Source organism: Chamaea fasciata, unplaced genomic scaffold, assembly GCF_029207755.1.
Source record: "Chamaea fasciata isolate MVZ Bird 193981 ecotype frontalis unplaced genomic scaffold, bChaFas1.0.hap1 SCAF_5, whole genome shotgun sequence".
NCBI lineage: Eukaryota > Metazoa > Chordata > Aves > Passeriformes > Sylviidae > Chamaea > Chamaea fasciata.
The window spans coordinates 822,011-842,582 of record NW_027094090.1 but is presented as its reverse complement, the minus strand read 5'-3'; the positions used below and the strand labels follow the sequence as shown (position 1 = coordinate 842,582).

General features: G+C 51.1%; 1 protein-coding gene across 1 annotated transcript in view; it reads left to right on the top strand.

Moving 5' to 3' along the window:
- Positions 1 to 20,572, top strand: part of SHANK3 (SH3 and multiple ankyrin repeat domains 3) — a 55,760-nt gene that overhangs the window by 26,953 nt on the left and 8,235 nt on the right. Inside the window, 2 exon segments of the mRNA XM_066184503.1 lie at positions 558 to 679; positions 681 to 2,899. Coding sequence (XP_066040600.1) covers positions 558 to 679; positions 681 to 2,899 — 2,341 coding nt within the window.

Genomic DNA, 20,572 nt, shown 5'->3' with positions numbered 1-20,572 from the left:
GATTTCCCTTTTTTCCAGGGAAAGGCGAGAAACTCATCCCCGGCTCCATTTTTTTCCTTGGGAAAGACGAGAAACTCATCCCTGACTCCATTTTTTTCCTTGGGAAAGATGAGAAACTCATCCCCGACTCCATTCTTTCCTTTTTCCCCCCCCCCTTGGGAAGACCAGAAACTCATCCCCGTCTCCGTGATTTCCCTTGTTTTCCTTGGGAAGACCAGAAGCTCATCCCCGTCTCCGTGATTTCCCTTGTTTTCCTTGGGAAGACCAGAAGCTCATCCCCGTCTCCGTGATTTCCCTTGTTTTCCTTGGGAAGACCAGAAACTCATCCCCGTCTCCGTGATTTCCCTTGTTTTCCTTGGGAAGACCAGAAACTCATCCCCGTCTCCGTGATTTCCCTTGTTTTCCTTGGGAAGACCAGAAACTCATCCCCGTCTCCGTGATTTCCCTTGTTTTCCTTGGGAAGACCAGAAGCTCATCCCCGTCTCCATGATTTCCCTTGTTTTCCTTGGGAAGACCAGAAACTCATCCCCGTCTCCATGATTTCCCTTGTTTTCCAGGCGAAGACGAGAAGCTGGCGGCGTCCTTGCTGGACGGGAAGTTCCCGCGGAGCACCTCCATGACGGACACGGTGCGGGAAGGCCACGGGATCCCCCCTCCCCCTCAGACCGCCCCTCCCCCGCCCCCCCTCCCCCTATTACTTCGACACGGGCCCGCCTCCCTCGTTCTCCCCGCCCCCTCCGCCGGGCCGGGCCTACGACACCATCCGCTCCAGCTTCAAGCCGGGCTTGGAAGCCAAGCTGCACGGGCTGCCGCAGGTGCTGAGCGCGGCCGAGATGTACGACCAGGCGCGGGGCTCCATGCCCTACCCCGAGCGGCAGAAGAGGGCCCGCTCCATGATCATCCTCCAGGATTCCTCCCACCTCCCCGTGGAGCCCACCGAGATCCCGCGGCCCGGCCCGGCGGCCACGCCGCCCGAGAAGCTCAAGAGGAAAGGCCGGGTCATCGACAACCCTTACGCCAACATGGGCCAGTTCAACGTCAGCCTCTTCGCCCCCGCCAAGCCGCAGAGGAAGAAGAGCCCGCTGGTCAAGCAGCTGCAGGTGGAGGACGCCCAGGAGCGGGCGGCTTTGGCCATCACCGGCGGCTACTCCTCGCGCGAGCCGTCGCCCACGCGCCGCGGCCACCGCCTGGAATACCAGCACCACCACCCCGGCATCGCTCAGGTGGAAGCCGCCGGCCTCCCCTTCGCCACCGCCATCGCCGCCGCCGGCGTCGTGAAGGACCGGGACCGGCGCCTGGACGAGAGGAGGAAATCCACGGTGTTCCTGTCGGTGGGAGCCATCGAGGGGCCGGCGCCGGGCGGCGGCGGCAGCGAGATGCCGTCGCTGCAGCAGTCGCGCTCCATCGACGAGCGGCTGCTGGGCAGCCGGGACGTCCTCCTGCCGTCGCCCGTGTCGGCTTTGAAGCCATTAATCGGCAGCTCCTCCTCGACCTTCATCCACCCCCTGACGGGAAAGCCCCTGGATCCCAACTCGCCCCTGGCGCTGGCGCTGGCCGCAAGGGAACGGGCGCTGTCCTCCCAAGTCCCATCCCGGTCGCCCACCCCGATCCACAGCCCCGACTCGGACAGAGCCGCGCCCCTGTTTGTGGACATCCAAACCAAAGAACCCGACAGCAGGGGGGACCTGGAGAGCTTGGTGTCGCCCGCCTACTCCCCCGGAGGGAAGGCGGTGATGGCGGCCGACGCCGGCGCTCTGACCCCCACCAAGAGCCCCTGGGGGACTCCGGCCACGCTGCGGAAGGAGCCCGAGGCGCGGGCCGAGCCGCCGGGCAAGGAGGAGAAGAAGCCCGAGGACAAGAAGTCCATGATCATCAGCATCGTGGACACGTCGCAGCAGAAGACGGCCGGCCTCATCATGGTGCACGCCACCAGTAACGGGCAAGACGAGATCGGCCTGGAGATCAAAGAGGAGGGCCCGGCCGTGGCCGAGGTCTGCGCCCAGCCCGCCGAGTCCCCCAAGGCCGAGCCCCAGCCCGGCCCCGTGGGGAAGCCGCCGGCCAGCCCGGCCTCGGAGAAGGCGCTGGGCCAGGGCAGCTCGGAGGAGGAGGCGGAGCCCTACACGGTGACCCTCCCGCCCGCCCAGCTGTCCTCCAGCGACGAGGAGACCCGCGAGGAGCTGGCCAAGATCGGGCTGGTGCCGCCCCCCGATGAATTCGCCAACGGGGTGCTGGTGACCGCCCCCGGCACCCCCGTCAGCCACCTGGCCGCGCCCGGCGCGCCGTCCCTGCCGGCGGCGGCAGTAGCACCTTCTCCCCCCGGCGCGACACCCTCAGGGAAGCCCTCGGACGCCCCCGCGGCCCCGGAGTCGGCGGCGGACTCGGGAGTGGAAGAGGTGGACACCAGGAGCTCCAGCGACCACCACCTGGAGACCACGAGCACCATCTCCACGGTCTCCAGCATGTCCACGCTGTCCTCGGAGAGCGGCGAGCCCACCGACACCTACACGTCCTTCGCCGACGGCCAAACTTTTCTACTCGAGAAGCCACCAGTGCCTCCAAAGCCCAAACTCAAGTCCCAGCTCAGCAAGGGGCCGGTTACTTTCAGGGACCCACTTTTGAAGCAGTCTTCGGACAGCGAGCTCATCTCCCAGCACCACGCGGCCACGCTGGCGGCCACCAGCGCGGCCCGGCCACGCTACCTCTTTCAGAGAAGGTCCAAGCTATGGGGGGACCCCATGGAGAGCAGGCCCGGCCACGGGGCCGAAGAGGACAAACCAACTGTGATCAGCGAGCTGAGCTCCCGCCTCCAGCAGCTCAACAAGGACACGCGCTCCTTGGGCGAGGAACCGGCCGGCTCCGCCCTGGATCCCGGCAAGAAGTCGCCGGTGGTGGCCGCACGGTAAGAGCCGGCGGTTGGGGACGGGCGGCGCCGCCGAGGGCCCGGGTGTGGCTTTGGGGGACGTCTCGGAGCGCTCGGGGACGGCGGCGGGAGGGTGTGGGGCGTGTGGGGCGGGGCCCCTCCCCGCTCCGCCCCCCTCCCTGTGGGACAGGGCTGTGGTGACAATGGCAATGCTGTGGTGACAGTGGGGATCCCGGGGTGATGATGGTGATGATGATGATGATGATGATGATGTGGGGGACCACGGCGATGTGGCGACAACGGCGCTGAGGTGACAGTGGCGATGTGGTGACAATGGCGATGCTGCGGTGATGGTGGTGATGTTGTGGTGACGATGAGGACGTGGTGGCGATGGGGATGCTGAGGTGACAATGGCGATGTGGTGACAATGACAATGTGGTGACAATGACGTCGCTGTGGTGGCAGTGGGGATGCTGAGGTGACAGTGTTGAGGCTGTGGGGACAATGACCATGTGACCGTGACAACGCTGTGGTGACAATGACAAAGTGCCAACAATGAGGATGTGACAACGGGGATGCTGAGGTGACAATGACAATGCGGCAGCAATGACGATGCTGTGGTGACAATGGGGATGCTGAGGTGACAGTGACAATGTGGTGACAATGACGACGCTGTGGTGGCAGTGGGGATGCTGAGGTGACAGTGTTGAGGCTGTGGGGACAATGACCATGCGACAATGACAACGCTCTGGTGACAATGACAATGCGGCAGCAATGACGATGCTGTGGTGACAATGGGGATGCTGAGGTGACAGTGACAATGTGGTGACAATGACGACGCTGTGGTGGCAGTGGGGATGCTGAGGTGACAGTGTTGAGGCTGTGGGGACAATGACCATGCGACAATGACAACGCTCTGGTGACAATGACAATGCGGCAGCAATGACGATGCTGTGGTGACAATGGGGATGCTGAGGTGACAGTGACAATGTGGTGACAATGAAGTCACTGCGGTGGCAGTGGGGATGCTGAGGTGACAGTGTTGAGGCTGTGGGGACAATGACCATGCGACAATGACAACGCTGTGGTGACAATGACAACGCGGCAGCAATGACGAGCTGTGGTGACAATGGGGATGCTGAGGTGACAATGACAATGTGGTGGTGGTGACGCTGTGGTGACAACGGGGATGCTGAGGTGACAGCGATGGTGCTCTGGTGACGATGATGTGACAATGACGATGCTGTGGTGACAATGATGACGTCGGGGTGACGATGACAGAGCTGTGGTGACAATGGGAATGCTGAGGTGACAGTGATGACGCTGTGGTGATGACAATGCCGTGGTGACATCGACAAGGCTGTAGTGACAATGACGATGTGATGACAATGACGATGCCGTAGTGACAATGACGATGCTGTGGTGACGATAACGGTGTTGTGGTGACAGTGACAATACCGTGGTGACAACGACAAGGCTGTGGTGACGATGGCAATGTGGTGACAATGAGGATGCTATGGTGACAATGACGATGCCGTGGTGACAATGGCAAGGCCGTGGTGACAATGCCGTGGTGACAATGACGATGCTGTGATGACAATGGCAAGGCCGTGGTGACAATGACAACACTGCGGTGGCAATGACGATGCCATAGTGACAATGATGATGCCGTGGTGACAATGGCAAGGCCACGGTGACAATGCCGTGGTGACAATGACGATGCTGTGATGACAATGACAACACTGCGGTGACATGACGATGCCGTGGTGACAATGACAACACTGCGGTGACAATGACGATGCCATAGTGACAATGATGATGCCGTGGTGACAATGGCAAGGCCACGGTGACAATGCCGTGGTGACAATGACGATGCCGTGGTGACAATGACAATGCAGTAGTGACAATGTCGAGTCCTGGGTCACCTCCTCCATGTTCCCTCCTGGCCAAGCACCAAGGATGGGCTTTTCCAGGGTTTTTCCGGGGTTTTCCAGGGTTTTTCTGGGACTTTTCCATCTTTGAGGGTCTCCAGCTGTTGTCCCGCTCAGGAGGTGACAGAGGTGGCCCGTGTCACCCCCCTCCGGACAGGACGTGGTGGCACCAACTCCACCCTGGTTCTGCCTCACCCACCCGACCCCGAAACGATCCCAAACCTCCCAGATCGGAGCCCAAATCCTCAAAAAGCTTGGGAATGTTAGATCCCAGCAGGAAGCGACCCGAAATTCCCAGTCTTGTCCTGCCCTTTCGGGTGCGGCCCCACGGAGCCGCTGTCACCCGCTGTCACGCGGTGTCACCCATGGGTGCCGGGGCTCAGCGAGGCGCCAGGAGCTCTGGATCAGGGCCAGCCCTTCCCGTGGGAAAAGCTTTTCCAACCAAACCCTCCCGGCCACGGATGTGGCGCTGGCACAGGAGGTGACATTTCAGGCGGTGGCCTTGGGGACAACGTGTCCTAGAGCATCCCGGGGGATCGCTCTGGCCCATCCCAGCCGATCCAAACTGGGAATACTGGGGTGCGTCATTCCCTGCGCAGCCGGGTGTCACCCGAGGTCCCCTCCCTCATCCCGAGCATCCTCTGGAATCGGGGCCGTCCCCATCTCCAGCGGCGCCGGAAATTCGGGAATTCCGGGAGGATCCCACCCCGGTCTGGGGTTCCCTGCTGGGAATCCTCCGGCTCCCGGTGACATCGGAACGTCCCTTTCCGTGTCCCCGTCCCTTCCGTCGGCGTCCATCCGATCTCCCGCTTTTCCCCTGGAGGGGTTTCACCGATTTCGAGGATTTCACCCCTTCTCCATCCTCTTTTCCCTGAAATTCCCAAGGGCTCCGTGCCCCCCTCATCCTGTTTTCCCGCGCTTCCCGTCCTCGCTCCCGGCCGGAATCCGGCCCTTCCCACAGGGTCCCACATTCCCGAGGTTTTTTTTTTTCCCTTTTGGGAAAGTCACGGCCTTTCATCTCCCGAGTTTTCGGGATGTCAAAGGCTTCGAAGCGTTTCCCGGCGAACGGAATTTTTTAGCGATGGCGCCCGCTCTCCCGCAGTGTCCGAGTTCTCCTGGAAAAGTTTTGGGTTGTTTTTTTTTAATGGAATTGCTGTGAATTCAGGGAATAACGGGAGCAGCGTTAGGTAAGAGAGGGTTGACCCAGTTTGGGACGCGTTTTCCGGGAAGTGTCACCTGACTGTCCCTCAGTGTCTGCCGGGAGCCAGAGGTGGCCTGGAATCCCGCAGGGCCGGGGACACTGCTGTTCCCACACCTGATCCCGCCCAGCCCTTCCGGCAGCTCCGGATCCGTGGGATTGGCAGCGAATCCCCCTGGAATTCCTCCCTCCCCGCGTTGATCCTGAATTCCCAACAATTCCTTGGGAGCTCAGGGAATTCCCAGCTCCGGGGCAGTCCCTGGCGCCTTTCCCTGTGGGAATCCTCCCTGGGAACCCCGGGAAGCCCCGATCCGTGAGTTTTCCCCCAAGCTCTAACTCCGGCTCTGTCTCCTCCCAAGCCGGGCGTCCACGGAAGGACCTTTGAGCCGAGGGACTGGGAAAGAGCCCGAGGAATTGTGACGGTGGCAACGTCAGGTGACAGTTGAGGCCACTGGCGGTGACAATCCCGGGACCGGGGACCCCCGGGCCGGTGACAGTGACCGCGGGGCACAGGGGACAGCTTTCCCTTCCTCCGCGGCGGCCCTGGGTGGCCGCGCCCAAGAGCAGCTTCCTCGCCTTTAACGCCGGCATCGCTGAGGTTGGGAAATCCCTCCGGCCCCCGGCGAGTCCGGCCCTTCCCAGCGCTGCCCCGTGTCCCCGAGCGCCACATCCGCACGGCTTTTAATCCCGCCGGGAATCGGGGGCCGGTTCCACCCCTTCCCTGGGCATCCGTCCGCCTTCCGACGCTTCGTCAGCTTCTCGGGAAGGAATTCTCCCCAAAATCCAAACGTCACCTGGAGGTGACTCCCTCTTGTTCCCCGGGAGCGGAGCCCCTCGCCTCGCTCCACCTCCCGGGCTGGAATTCCTGTTCGGGATTCCTGGAGGATTCCCGGGAGAGGCTTCGGGGTGTGCCGAGCGCGTTCCCCGCGTGTGACGTGCGCGTCCCCCCAATAAAGCTGACGGTGACAGTGACAGGCGTGTGTGTGTCATTGGGGGACACGGCCGCTCCCTGGGTGTTGGGAGCCGCGTTCCGTGCTCCGGAGCCGGCTGCGGATTCGCTGCTCCGGGCCACATTCCCGCAAAATTCCCGTCCCGTGTCTCCCGTGCCCCGGGAGATGCTCCCACCATCCGTAATCCCAACCGGCTCCATCTTCCCGACCTCTGGGACTCACCGGGAGCATCCCAAGCTTCCCAAAAACCCTGCCCCAGCCGCTCCGTCCTATCCAGAAGGATCTGACGGCGGTTTAAATCCCGGGAATTCGGGATGTGGATTCCTCTGGGTCGTTCCCGGGTAGAGCTTTTGCGTTTCCCTCTGGAATTCGGAAGGAGGCTCCGAGTCCAGAACTCGGGGAGCTTTGCCCATCCCGAGGGGAAAGTTCAACTCGTTTTTCCAGTTAAATCCCAGCCGAGGATTTCCAGCTTTTCCAGGAGGTTTTGTTTGGGTTTTGGTTTTGTTTTTTCCTTGGCATTTGATAAATCTCCAGGGCGGCTTCCAGGAAAGTTCCGAGGTTTTGGAGCTCCGGAGCTTTTCCAAAGGGATCTGCCTCCTGGGGACTTCCAGGAGCATCCCAAACATCCCAGTTTGGGGCTCTGGATCTGGACTCGGGGGAGTTTTTCCAAGGGGTTCAGGCTCCTGGGGACTTCCAGGAACATCCCAAATGTCCCAATGGATCCGAGGGAAAATTTTCCAAGGGTTTTTGTTTTTTGGTTTTGTTTTTGTCTTTGCTCGTTGGTTTGTTTCTCTTCGACCCCAAAAACTCTCCCGGGAAGCGGAATTGGAGCTTCCAAAGGGGGGGAAGCGTTTTCCGAGGGTGCTGCTCTTGCAATTCCACGAATTCCTTTGTATTCCCACAGATCTGAGGGAGAAGGAGAAGAAACTTGAGCCATTTGGGGGTTTTTAGTTCCTTTTAGGGTAAAGCTGCCTCTTTTTCTCCCCTCCTATTACACCAATCCCGCGTCCCGGAAGCGGCGTCACATCCCGGCAAAAACGCTTGGAAAAAAAAACCAAAACGACAACATTCCCCCCTGTTTCCTTGTAGGCTTGGGGAGGGGGATTTTCCCGGGAAATTCCCGCGGGGAGCGGGGATTTGGGGTGAAAATGGAGGGAATCGGGTGTGGGGAGGGAAGGGAAAGAGGGGTTGGGATCGATGAGTGAGGAAAGGTGGGGTTGGAGGGGATTTGTCGGGCACGGAGGGGTGGGGGCGAGGTGGCCGCCCCCTTGGTATTTGTGGAAAGGACAGAAATATCACTTCCTAAAAAAGAGAAAACAAAAAAAATTAGCCCTGAGCCCCAATCTCGTTGGTTTTTAGCCCTGAGCCCCAATCTCGTTGGTTTTCGTGTCTTTATTTACAGTTTTGCGACACGAAACCGACCGAGGTTTTGTTTTCCGGATCAATTCTTCGCCTCCGAGATTCAGAGCGAAAAGAAATGCAAAAAAAAAAAAAAAAAGACAAATTAACAATTGACACTTTTTGGGGCGAGTTTTTTTTTACTTCTGCGCACGAGAGAGAAACGGGGATTGGGATGCGGGAAATGGATTTGTTGGGAATTCTCAGAAGGTTTAGATGGTTTGGGGCATCTGTGTGCAAACTCTGGGATAAAATTCCGTGGTCTACAAAGGCCACGGGGCACGACAGGAGTCGTTGAGACTCGTTGCCACGCCAACTGAGAACATAATAAAATAAAATAAAATAAAGTAAAATAAAATAAAATAAATAAAATTTAAAAATAAAATTAAATAAAATAAAAATAATAAAATTAAATAAAATTAAAATAAAATAAAATAAAATAAAATAAATAAAATTTTAAAATAAAAAATAATAGCTAAAATTTAAAAATAAAATAAAATTAAAAGTAAAATAAAAAAATAAAATAAAATAAAATAAAATAAAATAAAATAAAAATAATAAAATAAAATAAAATAAAATAAAATAACATAAAAATAAAACAAAAATAAAATAAAACAAATAAAATTTAAAAATAAAAAATAATAGCTAAAATTTAAAAATAAAATAAAATAAAAAGTAAAATAAAAAATAAAATAAAATAAAATAAAATAAAATAAAATAAAATAAAATAAAATAAAATAAAATAAAACAAACTCGAGACGGCGTCATCGCAGAAGTTCAGAATGCTGGACCGGAAATTTCAACATCAAAAATACCCAAAAAAAAAAATCAAAAATAGAAAATAAACCCCCGTCAAAAATCCAACATCAAACATACAAAAAATGCAAAAATACAACAAAAAACTCCGTCAAAAATTCAACGTCAAAAATACAAAAAAAAATCAAAAATGCAAAAAAAAAATTCAAGGTCAAAAATACAAAAAATCCTTCCACTTAATACTTATTTAAATATTTTAAATTTTAAAATTGAGTATTTAATTTGAAATATTTAACATACAGAAAGTACCTACATTTTAAGTTTCCTTAAATACTTTAATACTTCAGCTTAAGGACGGAAGATCGCTTTAGAAATTTTACCCCAGGTTTTAGAAATTTTGCCCCAGTTTTTAGAAATTTTGCCCCAGTTTTTAGAAATTTTCCCCCGGTTTTTTAGAATTTTACCCCAGTTTTAGAAATTTTACCCCAGTTTTTAGAAATTTTCCCCACTTTTTAGGAATTTTCCCCACTTTTTAGAAATTTACCCATTTTTAGAAATTTTACCCCAGTTTTTAGAAATTTTCCCCAGTTTTTTAGAATTTTACCCCACTTTTTAGAAATTTTCCCCACTTTTTAGGAATTTTTCCCACTTTTTAGAAATTTACCCCGCTTTTTAGGATTTTACCCCACTTTTTAGAAATTTCCCCCAGTTTTTAGAAATTTTACCCCAGTTTTTAGAAATTTACCCCATTTTTTTCAAATTTTCCCCACTTTTTGGAAATTTTCCCCCAGTTTTTTAGAATTTTACCCCACTTTTTAGAAAATTTTCCCCACTTATTAGATATTTTACCCCAGTTTTTAGAAATTTTACCCCACTTTTTAGAAATTTACCCATTTTTAGAAATTTTCCCCACTTTTTAGAAATTTTCTCCCAGTTTTTTAGAATTTTACCCCAGTTTTTAGAAATTTTGCCCCAGTTTTTAGAAATTTACCCATTTTTAGAAATTTTACCCCAGTTTTTAGAAATTTTCCCCACATTTTAGGAATTTACCCATTTTTAGAAATTTACCCCGCTTTTTAGGAATTTACCCCACTTTTTAGGAATTTTCCCCACTTTTTAGGAATTTTACCCCACTTTTTAGGAATTTTCCCCACTTTTTAGGAATTTACCCCACTTTTAGGAATTTTGCCCCACTTTTTAACCTATTTGGAGAAGACTGCAACATCAAACCTCCCAGAACTTTAACATTTAAAGCTCAAAAGGCCCTTTAAAAGAAGTCACTGAATCTCTTCCAATAAAAGAGACAAAACCGTTGTGCGCCAAAAGACAAAAAATAAAAAAAGTTTTTCTCAGTGTTGAGAGAAAAAATGCGACTTTTACGTTCTCGTTTTTCAGTCGGGCTCTTCTGAGAAAGATCCTTTGTTAATTAATAATAACAATAATAATAATTTGTCGATTTCTCCCTTGCAAATTGGCCAAAAAGCAGTTTGTCGTTTTTGCGGCAATAGCGACGGCGGCTCGAACTGCCATCAGCGCCAGAAGGAAATGGCCGGCTGTGAATTCCTCCAATCGTTGAGCTGGCCACAACCGTGAAGGCTTCCCAGCCCTTTTCCAGACCTTTTCATTTAATTACGCATTAATTATAAATGGATTTAATGACGAATGCGGCTCACGTTGCCAGCGTTTCTTCAATTAAATTTTTTCTTTTTTTAATCCTCCGGTTTCGATTAAAAACTCTGAGACGAAGAGATTTTTTTTTTTTTTTAATTAAACTTTTAAACGGGATCTCAACTTTTTAAATTTTAAATTTTAAAATAAGTAAAGCTCGTTTTGCTTTAAAGTAAAATTAATTTGACTTTGATTTAAAATCGAAGTAGAGCTAAAGAAAAACGCCTCCGCAGCCGCTTTTAGCGGGGACTGAACACGCTTTTACACGGTTCACTCTTGTTAAGGTTTGAAAAGTTTAATTTAAAAAATAAAATTATATAAAATAATTAATTTAAATATTTTTATTTTATATATTTATTTATATTTAAACATCAAAAAATATTTAATTTCTTTAAGATAGATAAATGATATTTTAAACTTGCAGGTTTACTGCGTACCCATGAATTTCGGGCACGGTTTAAACATTTCAAGCGCTTTAATTCGAATTTTTCCCTCCCACCGCCGTTCTTTCTCGCAAATAAAATCTTCCCAGTGGCCCCACGAAGTGGCAAGTCCTAAAAATTATATTTACATATATTTATATAGCCTAGAAATGATATTTAAATATATTTCTATGGCCTAGAAATGGTCTTTATCGCGCCGCTAGACGAGAATAACACAACGGAGCTTTCTGGCGCAATGCATACAGTATTCCTTTTAATATTTCGGCCGCGGAAAAAGGCTGAAATTCCAACCGAACGTTCCCCGAAAACTTGAAACTTTCAGGTTTGCGTTAATGTTTAAGCTGCAAAAATCGTTGGCGTCGCAGAGATGTTTTAAGGAAAGCGCGGTGTCGGTGGTGTTCAAAAAAAAAAAATCCCCGGATGTCCCAAATTTACAAAACTGAGTGGAAACGAAACGACTCGGTGCCTTCCAGTTGGCCAATTTTAAATTACATTTTTAAAAAATATATAAAAAATAAAAAGTGGCAAAAATATTTGAAAAATATTTAAAATGTAAATTTAAAATACTTAAAATGTAAATTTCGAATATGTCCAATTTGATGTTATAAATATTAAAATGCTTTTAAGTTTGTTTTTAATTTCGTTTTTTTGAAATTGGTTTTAAATTTGCCATGAAATTCAATTAGGCATCCATTGAAATATTTTAATTTTAATTTTGATTTTAATTTTAATTTTGATTTTGATTTTAATTTTGATTTTAATTTTAATTTTAATTTTAATTTTAATTTTAATTTTAATTTTAATTTTAATTTTAATTTTCATTCAACTTCAAGAATTTTAATTGCATTGGTATTTTAATTTCACAACGCCTCTTTTGCCGAGGAATCGCTGCGCAAATCCTTCCCGTTTAATCGAATCAAATTGCCGGCTTTGCCTCTTTGCCTTTGCCGTGCGAACACACCCACAGCCCAACCGAACGCAAACGAAGCCTAATTCACTTTAGCCGAGTAATTAAATAATTAACCAGGTCAAGCCCAGAAAAACCATTCCCAACCTCTTCATTCAGTCGACCAGCCGAGACGTGACCAAGACCCAACCGTAACAATTATTGCTGCAAAATTACCACCGGAACAATTAAATCATCAATTAACACCATCTCCAATTAAAATCATCGAGCCCCTGATCCGCTCAAAGCGCCTCCTACAACTCAGGAATTAAAAGTTCTTAGTTCTTTAACAAGAACATTTTTGTGCTCGGCGGCAGCACCCCCAAAAATTTTTAATTAATAACGACATTAATATTAAGATTGTTAATTAAATAATCCATTAATGTAATAATTTAATTTAATTAGTAATCGGTTAATTAAATTTATTTTTTTAACGTTACTCCCCGTCGTCCTATATACAAAACCTCCAATTTATGGTGCGATTGTCCTGCCCCTATTGTGCCCCCTCAAAATAAAATTAATAATCTTAATAAATTCCCACCGCAATTACAAAAAAAAATGTTAATTAGAAAAATGAAACCTAAGAAAACGTTTCGTCAGAAATTTAAAATAACCTCTATAACGGCAAAGAACTCACTATAATAACACCGGGGATTGGAAAATAATTATTAAAAATTTAAAAAAAATATTTACCCATCGTTAAAAAAAAAAATTAAAACCCGTTAAAAAAATTAACACGTCATTATAAAAAAATTACAATAACAATTTCAAGCCCTAAACCCCCACAAAACAAGTTCCATCAAGTTTATTTATTGCCCAACTCACCTCAACCATAACATTAAAACAATTCAACTAATTAAAGTATTAAAACAATTAAATTAATTAAAGTATTAAACCAATTAAACCAATTAAAGTATTAACTAAGAAATAAAATCAACATGACTTCCATCATAATTAGTAACAGAATGACAAATGTTAATTGTATTGAGCACACAAAACCATCCATTTTCTTCTACTAGCACATAAACATAATTATAAAAATTAATTATAAATTCTTTTTTTAAAAATTAAATCATATTACGTAAATTCATCTAACCGTTCAAAATCCATCCCCAAACAACTTTTAAAAAAATTAAAAAAATTAACAAATCGAAATCAAACAAGCAACAAATCACGGCTGAACGACTTAATTAATCAATAAAATTTTACGCAAACTTCACAAAATACGTTTTTATAAATATTAATTATTATATTAACAATATTAATAATAATACCTTGTTTATTTTACTTTGTGCAACAGGCAACAAATAAAGTTCGAAATGTTGTAGCAGGACCCACGTGAGGTATTTTTAGATAATTGAAAACAGCAGCAGCAGCATTTTAGGTAATTAAAAACGTCATCAGCGGCACGGTGTGGCAGAAAAAAAAACCGTTAATAATTAAAATTTAATTGGGAAATAGTTTGGGTTCTGATTGCAAAGCTGATTGGCCAAAAAAATTAATGTTTAAAATTTAATTGGGAAATAGTTTGGGTTCTGATTGTAAAGCTGATTGGCCAAAAAACAATTTAATATTTAAAATTTAATTGGGAAACAGTTTGGGTTCTGATTGCAAAGCTGATAGGCCAAAAAAATTAATGTTTAAAATTTAATTGGGAAATAGTTTGGGTTCTGATTGCAAAGCTGATTGGCCAAAAAAATTAATGTTTAAAATTTAATTGGGAAATAGTTTGGGTTCTGATTGTGGGCAGGTTTAGGGAGGAGGTGGCCGGGATTGGGATGGAGGTGGCCGGGATTGGGATGGTGGTGGCCGGGATTGGAGAGAAGGTGGCCAGGTTTGGGAAGGAGGTGGCCAGAATTGATTGGGATGCAGATTCCAGGATTGATTGGGATGGACGTTCCAGGACTGGGATGGAGGTTCCAGGATTGGGATGGAGGTTCCAGGGCTGGGATGGAGGTTCCAGGACCGGGATGGAGGTTCCAGGATTGGGAATGAGATTCCAGGATTGGGAATGAGATTCCAGGATTGGGAATGAGATTCCAGGATTGGGAATGAGGTTCCAGGATTGGGAATGAGATTCCAGGATTGGGAATGAGGTTCCAGGATTGGGAATGAGGTTCCAGGACCGGGATGGAGGTTCCAGGATGGGGAATGAGATTCCAGGATTGGGATGGACGTTCCAGGACTGGGATGGAGGTTCCAGGACTGGGATGGAGGTTCCAGGATTGGGATGGAGGTTCCAGGGCTGGGATGGAGGTTCCAGGACTGGGAATGAGATTCCAGGATGGGGAATGAAGTTCCAGGACTGGGAATGTGGTGGCCACGCTGCCGATGGCCACAAGCCCCGCGTTCTCCCCCCTTCCCTCCCACGGGGCTCCATGCATTCCTCTTCCCGTGGGAAGAGGCTTCTCCCGGCCTCCCCAGGCACGGTGGGATCTCCTGGATCCCCTCTGGCTTCCCATGGAATTTCCCCAGGTTCTCGAAGGGCTGCAGGGCCTTGGGCGAGCTCAGGGAGGTTGAGCCGTGGAAAACCGGGAATTCTGGGAGGGGCTGCACTGACAGGACCCTTCCAGCCCTTGATCCCGGGTGATCCCGAGGTCCTGTGGGATCCGGGAAGACGCCTACAAGGAGACAGGGTCCCAGCACGTGTCCTGTCCCGGTGTCACCGTGTCCCCGCGTCACCGCTGCGCTGGCTTCTCCCATCCCCACGTCACCCATCACCCTCATCCCAAGGAAACGGGGCTCGGGGGGGTGGGGGCCGGGGGGGAGTTTGGGGAATTCGGGAAGAGCGGTGAGGGGTGGCTGGAGCTCCGTGGGATGAGCTCCAGGTCCTCCGAGCGGGAGGAGGGAAAGTGTCCCCAAGGCTCGGGATGTTCCCGTCGAACTGGGATTTGTCGCCTTTTCCTCGAGGTGGAAATCATGGAGGGGAGGGGGAAAAAAAAGGTTTGGGGTTGTTTTTGGGGTTTTATTCCCTTGGAGAAATCCCCAAGGGATCCATTCCAGGTGGGGTTCAGGGAAGGAGGGAGCTCCGGATGTTCTGCGGGATCGCCCACGGGATGGCCCACTCAAGGAATTGGGAATTTTCCTATGGATCCCAGCCCTGAGTTCCCTTTTTCCTGCCGGGATGGGAGAAAGGGAAAAGGGGGGTTTTAGTTACAGCATCCCTGAGCCTGGAGCTTCCCGAGATTTCTCCGGATGGTCCCTGCTCCGGGACCAGCTCGGGACAGATAAATCCCAATCCCAAAACTTCTCCGGACAAATCCCAGCTGGACCCCTGGGGTCTCCTCTCCATCCCCGCTCCGCCGTGGTCTCCTTGGGATGGTTTTTTCCCAAGGGATAACAAGGGGTCCTTCCCAAAAAATTCCAAAAAAAATTCCAAACCAAATCCCCAAAATCCGCACTCCCGAATGTTCCCAGACTCCGCTCCAACGGCACCTCCCAACTTTGGGCATTTCGTGCCTGTCCCAGCACGGGATAAAAATCGGGAATAATCCGGGGCGGGGGGGAACGCGGGTTTTGGAGCCGCCATTCCAAACTCCTGGAAGTTCCTGGTCCGTATCCAGGTGGGATGAGGCCGTTCCCGCCAGCACAGCCGAGGGATCCCGGGGAGCTTCCGCAGGTGATTCCCTCCGGGGAACATCCCGTGGCCTTTGGGGCTGGCCGATGGCACCGCCACTGGCACCAGCCCCGCGAGGGACATGGGGAAACGTGGGGATTTTGTGTCGGCTGCTCGGTGTCGTTCGGCTGTCGGGCGTTTTGCTCATGCGTTTGTTGTGTCCTTCCTTCCTTTCCCCAATCCCTCCTTCCCGAATCCCTCTTCCCCAAATCCCTGTTCCTTCCCAAATCCCTGTTCCTTCCCAAATCCCTGTCCCTTCCCAAATCCCTCTTTCTGATATCCCTGTCTTTCCCAAATCCCTGTTCCTTCCCAAATCCTGGTCCTTCCCAAATCCCTCTTTCTGATATCCCTGTCTTTCCCAAATTCCTGTTCCTTCCCAAATCCCCGCCTTTCCCAAATCCCTGCCTTTCCCAAATTCCTGGCCTTCCTAAATCCCTGCATTTCCTACACCCCTGGCTTTCCCAAATCCCTGCCTTTCCCAAATTCCTTTTTTTTTTCCCAAATCCCCATTCCTTCCCAAATCCCTCTCTTTATCAAATCCTTGTTCCTTCCCAAATTCATCTCTTTCCCAAATCCCTCTTCCTCCTCAAATCCCTGCATTTCCCATTTCCCTGGTCCTTTCCCAAATCCCTGCTTTTCCCATTACCCTGCCTCTCCCAAATTCCTCTCCTTCCCATTTTCCCGCTTTTCCCAAATCCCTCTCCTTCCCAAATTCCACGGCCTTCCCAATCCCTGCATTTCCTATTTCCCTGCCTTTCCCAATCCCTCTCCTTCCCAAATCCTTCTCTTTCCCAAATCCCTCCATTTCCTATTTCCCTGCCTTTCCCAAACTCCTCTCCTTCTCAAATCCCTGGTCCCTTTCCCAAATCCCTGCTTTTCCCAAGCCCCTCTTTCTTTTCCCAACTCCCTGGTCCTTTCCCAATCCCAGCCTTTCCCAAATCCCTCTTTCCCAACTTCCTGATCCTTTTCCCCAATCCCGGCCTTTCCCAATCCCCTCTTTCCCCAATCCCAGCCTTTCCCAATCCCAGCCTTTCCCAATCCCAGCCTTTCCCCAATCCCTGCCTTTCCCCAATCCCAGCCTTTCCCAATCCCAGCCTTTCCCAATCCCAGCCTTTCCCAATCCCGGCCTTTCCCAATCCCCTCTTTCCCAATCCCAGCCTTTCCCAATCCCAGCCTTTCCCAATCCCAGCCTTTCCCAATCCCAGCCTTTCCCAATCCCAGCCTTTCCCAATCCCAGCCTTTCCCAATCCCAGCCTTTCCCAATCCCTGTCTTTCCCAATCCCAGCCTTTCCCCAATCCCAGCCTTTCCCAATCCCCTCTTTCCCAATCCCGGCCTTTCCCAATCCCAGCCTTTCCCAATCCCGGTTTTTCCCAATCCCCTCTTTCCCAATCCCAGCCTTTCCCAATCCCCTCTTTCCCAATCCCGGCCTTTCCCAATCCCGGTTTTTCCCAATCCCTCTTTCCCAATCCCAGCCTTTCCCAATCCCGGCCTTTCCCAGTCCCGGCCTTTCCCAATCCCCTCTTTCCCAATCCCCTCTTTCCCCAATCCCGGCCTTTCCCCAATCCCAGCCTTTCCCAATCCCCTCTTTCCCAATCCCAGCCTTTCCCAATCCCCTCTTTCCCAATCCCCTCTTTCCCAATCCCAGCCTTTCCCAATCCCCTCTTTCCCAATCCCAGCCTTTCCCAATCCCAGCCTTTCCCAATCCCCTCTTTCCCCAATCCCCTCTTTCCCAATCCCGGCCTTTCCCAATCCCGGTTTTTCCCAATCCCTCTTTCCCCACCCCTCTCTCCCCGCCGCTCTGTCGCTGTCCAACCCTCCCGGCTTTTGGCTGAATCCATGCAACTCCAACCGCCCCATTCCCGGCCGGCCGCACCCTCCCGCCCCCCTCCCGCGGGAACCATCCCGATTTTCCCCGGCCCCTGGGAATTCCCCGACCTCCCCCAGTCCCCGAACCCAACTGGGGCTCTCCGGTCGGGGGAACTCCGGCTTCCCGCGGGTTCCCGGCCCCCAATCCCTCACGGACTCGACGTTCCGGTGGCTTCTTTCGTTCCGTTTCCTTTGGTTCTGGCGTGTGTGTTTTTATTTTTCCCGTTCGTTTGTTTCCGTGTGGCGCTTCCCGGACCGGAGCTAACATTTCTCTCATTGCCTCTTTTCCTGCTTCCATGTGCATGTCCCGCTGCTCTGTCCTAGATCCGCCTCTGGCCTCCGGAGGGTGGGCGAGTTGTGTAAGTGAGCACGTTCCCATTCCATAGCTCCATCCCACCGGGAATCTCCGCCCGGTTCCTCACCTCGTCTCTTCCCCTCCCCCCCCCCCCGAGGTTTTTGGGGGGATTTTTATTTTTGGGGGGGAGGGGAGGGGAGGGGGAGGAAGAGGAGGGAGCGGCGTGTCCCCACCCACCCCAGCCCTCGGGAGCATGGCCCCGTCCCCGTGCCGTTGGTTGGTGCCGTGTCCGGCTCTTCCCGCTGCTGTTCCTGCTGAGGAAATTCCCGTCGGGATCCCGGGATAACGGGGAGGGGGAGGGGGGGAATTGGGGTTGTGGGGTGGGGTAAGGGGGGGAGAGCTCGGGGCAGCTCAGTCCCGCGGGAGAGGTTTGGGAAAGGATCCCGGGAAAAGGCGGGAAAGGATCCCGGGAAAGGTGGGAAAGGATCCCAGGAAAGGTGGGAAAGGATCCCGGGAAAGGATCCCAGGAAAGGTGGGAAAGGCACCAGGAAAGGTGGGAAAGGATCCCGGGAAAAATGGGACAGATCTCAGGAAAGGTGGGAAAGGCACCAGGAAATGTGGGAAAGGATCCGAGGAAAGGCAGGAAAGGATCCCAGGAAAGGTGGGAAAGGATCCCAGGAAAGGTGGGAAAGGATTCCAGGAAAAGGTCCCGGGAAAGGATCCCGGGAAAAACGGGACAGATCTCAGGAAAGGTGGGAAAGGCACCAGGAAAGGTGGGAAACGATCCTGGGAAAAGGTGGGAAAGGATCCCGGGAAAGGTGGGAAAGGATTCCAGGAAAAGGTGGGAAAGGATCCCAGGAAAAGGTGGGAAAGGATCCTGGGAAAAGGTGGGAAAGGATCCTGGGAAAAGGTGGGAAAGGATCCAGGAAAGGCAGGAAAGGACACCGGGAAAGGTGAGAAAGGATCCCGGAAAGGATCCTGGGAAAGACAGGAAAGGACACCGGGAAAGGCAGGAAGGATCCCAGGAAGGGTCAGAAAGGATCCCAGGAAAGGTGGGAAAGGATCCCGGGAAAGGATCCCAGGAAAGGTGGGAAAGGATCCCGGAAAGTGGGAAAGGCACCAGGAAAGGTGGGAAAGGATCCCGGGAAAGGTGGGAAAGGCACCAGGAAAGGTGGGAAAGGATCCCGGGAAAGGTGGGAAAGGATCCCGGAAAAGGATCCCAGGAAAGGTGGGAAAGGCACCAGGAGAGGCAGGAGAGGTCCCCAGGAAGTGGGGAAGGATCCCGGGAAAGGATGGCAGGAATCCCCCGCTCCTTTTCTCCCAGCAATGATTCCAGGATATCCCGGTGGCTTCCAGAGCTTCCGGAATCCTTTCCTGAGCCGCGAGGACTGCCCGGGCTGGGATCGCGGGGAATAAAGACAAAGCAACTCCCCCGCCAGCCGCCTTGGGCTGGAAGGGGCGATCCCTGGGATTTGGGCGGGATCCGTGGGCTTGGGAGGGCCGGAGAATTCCCGTTGGGAATTTCCCAGCGTGCATGGCCGGCTCTTGTGCTCCTGGTTGTGCTTCCTCCGTGTTGTCCCCGTGTCCTCGTGTCCCGTGTCCCGTGTCCTCGTGTCCTCGTGTCCTCGTGTCCCGGCCTCCCGGAGCCGTTCCCGGTTGATTGAATTTATTTTTATTTTTATTTTTATTTTTATTTTTATTATTTATTTTTTATTATTATTTATTTTATTTATTTGTTTGTTTGTTTATTTATTTTTCTTTATTTTTTATTTTTTCTTTTTTATTTTTCATTTTTTATTTTTTATTTTTATTTTTTATTTCCTTGTCCCTTTTTTTTTTTTTTTTTTTTTAATTCCCCCGAGGCCGCGGCCCCAAATCCCGGGAGAGCAGCGCCGGATTGCCGCGGCTCCGGGAATGGCTCCGGGGGTGGGGCTGCAGCATTCCCGATTTTCCTGAGATGCCATTCCCAGGGATTTGCTCTGCTCCCGGCTGGGCCGGAGGCGTGGGATGCCAGGAAAAGCCCGGCTCTGCTCCGGGTTTTTCCCGGGGTCGTTCCCGAGGTTCCCCCCGTGGGGGGCTCATCCCGTCGGATCCAGCTGTGGATTCGTTCCCTCGATCCTGGCACCGGTGTCAGGGAAATTTGGGATATTTGGGGGGACACCGCGGGGGTTCCGACCCCTGTGTTGGCGCTGGGGGCGCTTGGATCTTCCTGTGGATCATTCCGGGGCTCATCCCTGGGCTTGTCCCGGGGTTCCTCCCAGGGCTCATCCCGAGGTTTGTCCCAGAGCCCATCCCGAGGTTCCTTCCCGGGCTCATTCCTGGGTTCATCCCGAGGCTCATCCCAAAGTTCATCCTGGGGTTTATCCCGAGCTTTCTCTCTGGGTTCCTCCCAGGGCTCATCCCAAGGTTCTTCCTGGGGCTCATCCCAAGGTCCATCCCTGGGTTCCTCCAGGGCTCCTCCCTGGGTTCATCCCAAGGTCCATCCCAGGGCTCATCCCGAGGTTCTTCCTGGGGTTTATCCTGAAGTTTCTCTCTGGGTTCCTCCCAGGGCTCATCCTGAGGTTCATCCTGAGGTTCTTCCCAGGGTTTATCCCAAGGTTCCTCCCAGGGCTCATCCCTGGGCTCATCTCTGAGCTCATCCCGC